General features: G+C 52.1%; 1 protein-coding gene across 1 annotated transcript; it reads right to left on the reverse strand.

Annotated features, from left to right (window-relative positions):
- Positions 1 to 546: 546 nt before the first annotated feature.
- Positions 547 to 2226, reverse strand: LOC105104603 (olfactory receptor 6B1). The gene is given in 3 exon segments (XM_064488604.1): positions 547 to 1744; positions 1746 to 1773; positions 2192 to 2226. Coding segments are annotated over 3 exon segments (996 nt in total). The 3' UTR covers positions 547 to 811.
- Between the last annotated feature and the right edge of the window lie 4822 nt (positions 2227 to 7048).

The raw sequence follows: 7048 nt of genomic DNA on the forward strand, positions 1-7048 counted from the left end.
AGTGTGAAAGAGACTCACAGCACAGAATCATTTATGTGGGTTAAAGCACACCCGCCAGGAACACAACGCATCTGCTGACAAAACACGAATCCTCCTCCCGGGAGGCACACTGAGCACTAGGGCGCTGGTGCGGGGGAAGGGAGAGGGCTTGGGGTGTGTGGGCAACGGTGAGGTCGGGACAGTCAGGAAGAAGGGCCGTGCTGGATTAACCCGGCTTCTGCCCCCAAGTGCCAGGGGAGAAGTGGGGCGGGCAGGTCAGGGAGGGGGTGCCACCTGCTCACTGGGCCCATCAGGCTTTGGATGAAAGGACATTCTTGTTTCTGAGGGAAGTGGCAAGTGCCACTGGTGCCGCCCGGACCTGCTGGGAACCCTGAGTCCACCGGCAGGCTGAGGGTGGCTGCAGGGTCCACTCCGAGGAGCTGGGATCTCAGGCAAAGGAGGCCATCCAAGTGGGCGCAGGGGTGGGGCACATGGGGCCCAGGAGGGCCAGGCAGAGGGGCTGGCCGCCACAGAGACTGACCAGGTCCTAAGTGGGCAGGGGAGTGAGGTGGAGCGGGACCTTCCCGGGAGCTGGAGATCAAGCGCCTCGCTGCTCAGGAGCTGTCCCCTGCTCCGGTGCTGAAGCTCCCTGGAGAGGAGGCAAGAACCTTTGGAGCTTCAGCCGCTGCCACTGTGCTCCCGTCCCAGGGTGAGGGGAGGAGAGGAGCTGGCCGTGCACGCGGGTGGGAGGGGGTCATGGCCTGCCTGGTGTGGGCTGGTGTTCGTGAGCAGATGGCAGAGGAGGGATTTGAAATTCTCCTGCTGCTGGTGCTCAGGGAGTCCGGTGGAGTTTGGCCAGGGCCTCCCTGATGTCACGGTTCCGCAGGCAGTAGATGATGGGGTTGAGCAGTGGGGTCACAACCGAATAGACCACGGACACCAGCTTGTTGAGGTCAAAGGAGCTGACGGCACGAGGCCGGGCATACATGAAGATGGTGGTGGTGTAGAAGATGGCCACGACCACCAGGTGAGAAGCACAGGTGGAGAAGGCCTTCTGGCAGCCGGCCCTTCCTGGGATCCTCAGCACTGTGGCCAGGATGCAGGCGTAGGAGACCATGGTCACCAGCAGGGAGGTTGCAAGCACAGCCAGGGCTGCTATGAAGTCCAGCACTTCGATGGTGGTGGTGTCTGAGCAGGAGAGCTGCAGCGGGGGTGAGATGTCACAGAAGAAGTGGTTGAGGACATTGGGGCCGCAGAACCTGAGGCGGGAGATGAGAGCCGTGGACACGAAGGAGGCCAGGAAGCCACCCAGCCAGGCGCTAAGGGCCAGGCTCAGGCAGAGCCTCCAGTCCATGATGGCCGCATAGTGCAGCGGGCAACAGATGGCCAGGTACCGGTCACAGGCCATGGTAGCCAAGAGGAAGCACTCGGAGGAGCCCAGGGAGAGGAAGAGGAACAGCTGGGTGAGGCACCCCGAGAAGGAGATGGTCCTCGCCCAAGCCAGGAGGCCGGCCAGCAGCTTGGGGACGGTGACTGAGGTGTACAGGGTCTCCAGCACCGACAGGTTGGCCAGGAAGAAGTACATGGGTGTGTGCAATTGGTGGTTGGCTCCGACAGTCACCACAATGACCAGGTTCTCCAGGACAGTCACCACATAGATGGTGAGGAATGACCCGAACAGCAGGGCCTGCAGATGGCACAGCTCTGGGAAGCTCAGCAAGATGAACTCTGTCACCAAGGTCTCGGAGGAGTTGCTCAGAGCCGCCCCTGGCAGGGAGGTCACTTCTGAGCACCCTGGACAGCAGAGAGATGCAAGTGTGATGTGTGCTGGGCCAGGCCCTCTGCTTCACTGAGCAGGGGGCTGGGTCATGAGAGCTCAGTGGGGGCCCTGTCACCCCTTCTCAAAGCTGCTGCAGCACTGACATGCCCCCCACCTCTGAGTCCAGCACACGTGGTACCCAGAGCTCACACCTGGCCAGTATGTGCAGATACGCCTCTTCCTTGCACACTCAGGTGGAAGCTCTCGGGTGCATATTCTTCTGTGCCCCAACACACAGGTACATGGCCAGGTGTGGGAGTGTGCGCACACACACACACACACACACACACACACACACACACACACACATCAGATGCACAAACACCCAGTCACATAGGTGGTGTGTGCACACAGCAGGAGAGAAGACCCAATCTGCCTGGTGTGCCTTCTTACCCTGTGTGTCTGGGCACGTCCCTGTCCTCATCCATGCCGGCTCCAGGCGCTGCTCCTCCATGCTGCTCTCCGGCCAGGGCTCCCCAGGGGTTTGCGGGGCTAGGGTGGGAGGGTTCCTCCCCGTCTTTGTCGTACCACGTGGACCCTGCCTTGAGCCGGCCTGATCTCTTTATCCTGTGTTTTCTGAGCAGCAAAGTGGCCTTTGAGGGGTGGATGGAAGCAGTCACTCAGAGCCTCTCAGGGGTGGTGGTTTGGGACTTTGGTGCCAGAACACCCAGGAGTTGGGTGTCTGAAGGATGGGCAAGTGGCAGGGAGGCGGCAGGCTGGGGCAGAGCCAAGCAGGGTTCACCGCTGGTGGGCAAGGAGCTTTTGGGGCCTCCTGCCCGCCTCCTCAGCCCCTCTCCCACTCTGTGTGGTTGGTTGGAGTCTATTCAGCAGGACCGGGGGTGCTGGAGGCAGAGAGAGATTCCTGTGGGCAAGTGTAATTCTTGGGCGACCCTCGGCCAGTTCTTCCTACAGTTTACCCTCCCTGCGCAGCAGCTGAACGGGTGGCTGCTCCTGGCTCACCTCGAAGAGTCTGGAAGACTCCCCCACCGGCAGTGACCCAAGCTGAGCCCCACGGGGAGGGGCTGCGGGAGAGCTCAGAGCCGGTGGTGGGTGCAGACCTGGATGCAGAGGAGACTGAGGACTGTGCCCCAGTCCCTGGCAATGTGAGAGCCGATGGCAATGTGGCAGAAGAGCCTGGTCCTGTGAAGGGTCTGCAGAACCTGGGTCCGTGGGCCAGCTTGGACCCAGGGAATCAGGGCTCCAGGAGCCCATGCCCTGCTGTCGGTGCCATGCAGCTTGATGGTTGGGGGCACCAGGAAGGTGCTGTCCACGTAGTCTACCCCAGGCCCTTGCCTCTGGACCAAGGTCACCGCCAGCCTCCCTACCCCTTCCCCTTGCAGAAGTGCACCTCCGTGTCTCTGCAGGTCTGGAGTGAAGGTCTGGGGGAAGCACAGCCTCTCACTGGGTCCCGCTGCCTTGGGACCCAGGTGGCTTTTATGGGGCTCATTAATGGCCTTGCTCCCCCTCCCCCATCTTCTGGAGGATTCTTAATTGCAAATCCTCACCCCTGTGAGACTCAGAGCAATTTGTGGAGGCGTCTGCAGGGTCCATGGAGGGAATGTGTCACTGGCTGGGCTCCTCTCTGGGGCCTTCCCACCTTCCTCTCGGGACACGTAGAGCTTTGCCGATTACCTTGCTCCCGGCCTCAGGGCCCTTCCCCTGAGGCCCAAGGGGAGTGGATGCTGCCCAGTATCTTTCAGAACATCGACTTCATTTTATTTCTTTTCCACGCATAGCACTTATTTATTCATCTAGTTATAAAATAATGTAGCAAACTCTTGTAAACCTACTCTCAACTCAAGATCTAGACCGTGGCTAATTAATGACCCCAGCTCCCCCCATCTCAGAGGGACCACTCACTGGGATTCCTTTGCTGTTCAGAGCATCTTCATGATAAATAATGCATTGCTGAGTTTTGCTTGTGTTCAGATGTTATTAACAAAGGGTATCATGCTATATGCTGTCTTCTGGGTCTTGCATTTTTTGTTACTAAGATTCTTAATCATCTTGATAACTGTACTGAATTCATTCTGACACCTGCATCTGCATCACAATTCATGGATTTGTTTTTTGTGCACAGCTCCCGATCGCCGTGTACCAGTGTTTCTCTTGGAGCTGCACGGAGGAACAGGAGTGCTGGGGGTGAACTTGACATGCAGCTTTACAAGAAAACGCCACATTCTTTCCCCAAAGTGGCTGCACTGTTTACACTCCTATCCTTGAATTACATTCTCTCTAGCAGATGGAGTGGTGCAGTCCCGAACCTCGGCCAGTTTAGTTTGTGAAAATAGTGTTTCACTGCGCCGGTGAATTGCCTCTGCCTACTTCGCTTGGAGAGGTTAGTGTCGATGTGTGCTTCTGCTCCTGTGAGACCTTCTGTGTGTGTGCTTTGCCCATTTCTCTCCATGGTGTCGTTTGCTCCTTACTGGTTTGCAGGACTTCCCTATGCATCCTTTTCTAAATTTCTTTATTGAGGTGTAATTTACACAGTGAAGCGCACAGACCTTAAGCATTAAGTCTGAATGCTCACAAGCTCAGAACTCATCAAGACACAAACTTCCTTCATCCCAGAATGCCCCGCACACCCCTCTGCAGTCAGCCACTAACCCCCACTTTGAGGCAACCCCTGTTCCGATTCTTTCTTCGTAGATTAAGTTTGCTTTTCCCTAGGACGTAACAGAAGTAGAACTGCATAACATCCCCTCTTGTGTCTCCAGCTTCTGTCAGCGTGGTTCGAGGCATGTCCGGGCTGTGTGTGCCTCTTCCATTGTGTAGATGGACCGTGGTTATCTGGAAGGTGCTGTTAGATTCCCGAATACTGGGAGACTTTCTGGAGATGTTTCTCTGTTATTGATCTATGTTAATTTCACTGTAATCAAAGAACATACTTTGCATAGTTTTGAGTCTTTTGAAATTTGAGATTTGTTTTATGGCCAGGAATCTGGGTCTATATTGGTGAAGGATCTGTGTTCACCTCAGTGCTGCTGGGCGGGGTGCTCTGTAGACATCAGCCAGGCCAGGCTGCTTGACCGCAGTTTTCCGTCTCCTATGTCCTTGCTGATCGTTCTGTTATTTACTGAAAGGGGGATGTTGAAGTCTATGGCGATAGTTGTGTCATGGTCTTTTTGTCTTTCAGATTCTATTGGCTTCTGCTTCATGCATTTTTAGGCTGTTACTAGGTGCCTAAGGTTCAGGACTGTTTTGTCCTTCTAAGGAATCGGCCCCTTTTGTGATGACGTTACTCCCCTTATCTCCGGCAATATTTGTTTCTCTGAAATCTACTTGGTCCGATGTTAATTAGTTCCAGCTTTCTCTGATTAGTGTTAGCACGGTGCATTTTTCACCATTCTTTTACTGTGAGCCTCTTTGTGTCTTTCTGTTTAGATTATGTTTCTTGTAGGCAGCACACAGCTGGGTCTTGCCTTTGTGTCCAGCCTGACAGCCCCTGCCCTTTGCCTGGGGTCTCTGTTTGCGTTCAGTGTGATTGTTGATGTGGTTGGGTTTCAGTCTGCACATCGCTGCTGCTCATTACTTGTCCTCTCCGGTTTTGTTTCCTGTGTTATCTTTTTCTGCCCCCTTTGTGGTTATTTTTTTGTCACCTTTGCTCTCTTGTTACCTTTAACTCTTTGTTTCGCTACCTTAGTAGTTGTTTCAGGGTTAGCATTCATCTTTAACCTGTCAGTCTACCTCCAAGCGGTGTTTTCCACCTCATGTGGAAGAGCTGAACCAGCGTGTACTTTTCTCCCTCTCCTCCTGGCCTTCGTGTCATTGTTGTCCGGTGCTTTATTGTCACACGTTATAAACCCCACGACATGTTGTTGTTATGTCTGTTTATACAGACAGTCATCTTTCAAAGAGAATTAAATAGTAAGGAAAACATAGCGTATTTATCCACGAAATCGCCATTCACTGTGCTCTTCATTTGTGTGGATCTGTAGTTCCCTCGGGCATTTTTTTCTTTCTTCTTGAAAGATTTCCTTTAATATTTTGTGTAGTGCTAGCCTGCTAGTGAAATATACTCTCAGCTCTTGTTTGTATAAAAACACCTGTATTTTACTTTGGTTTTTGAGAGATATTTTCCGTGTATGGGAGTCTGGGTTGACAGGGCTTCTTTTCTCTCAGTACCTGAACGATGTTGTGCCGCTGTTTCCTCACTTGCGTTGTTTCTGGTACGGCATGTGCTGTCGTACTTATCTTTGCTCCTCTTTATATGATGTTCTTCTGGCTGCTGTAAGAATTTTCTCTGTCATTGGTTCTGCACATTTGGCTGCGAGGTGCCTGGTGTCGTTTCTGTTTTTTGCACTGAGATTCATTGAGCAACGAGGACTTGTGGGATTATAGTTTCTATCAAAGCTGGGAAAACTCTGGCCACTGTTCCTTCAAGTATCTTTTGTCTCTCCCTTTCTTTGGGGATTCAGTTACATGCGTGTTAATCTGCTTGAAGTTTTCCCACAGCTCACTGATACTCTGTTAACAAAAGTTATTCTCTTTTCTTTTTGTTTCGTAGTTTGATAACTTCTATTGCTATGTCTTTGATTTTTTGGTCTTTTCTTCTGCAGTCTCTCCTCAGCTGCTAATCCCATGTGGTGTATTTCCCATCGCAGGCCTTGTAGTTGTTGCCGCTGGAAGTTTGGCATAGGTCTTTTAGAATATCTTCCATTAAAAAGCTGAAGCTCTAAACTGTTCTTAGAAGCAATGAACAGTACACATACGTAAATTAAAAACCGTGCAGTGTATTGTATATGTGTGTTTGCATGTAAGGCATTGTACACGTGCAGTCAAATTGTGTCAGTTTTACCTAAAAAAGAGAGAGATTACAACAACAGTGTCATCAAAGATTTTAATAATGTCCGAGGTGCCACATCAGAATTGACAGAAATTTCATGGTCATTACTTATTTGTCATAGAATGATGTTTGCCAGGTTATTAGAAAAATAGCCTTAATAACTAAAGAAATGCAAAGGAAAAAGCCCCCCGAGTCCCTGCTTCCCTGTCTGAACGTATGGAGCACAGCTGGAGCCCATCTCAATGTCCTTGTCCAGTTCTAATTTTCTCTATGCTGCTCCTTTGCAGAGAACTTTTTCCTCCATCCCGAGTGCTTGGCAGTCCGTTTTCTGTCCCTATAATTCTGACTTTTCCAGGCTGTTACGTACATTGTATCAGATGAGTGTGTGGCTTTTGAATGTGGGTCCCTTTACTCAGCATGATACGTCTGAGAGTCACCCATGCGGTGTGTGTCCTTCACTCACT

Source organism: Camelus dromedarius, chromosome 8, assembly GCF_036321535.1.
Source record: "Camelus dromedarius isolate mCamDro1 chromosome 8, mCamDro1.pat, whole genome shotgun sequence".
Classification (NCBI taxonomy): Eukaryota; Metazoa; Chordata; class Mammalia; order Artiodactyla; family Camelidae; genus Camelus; species Camelus dromedarius.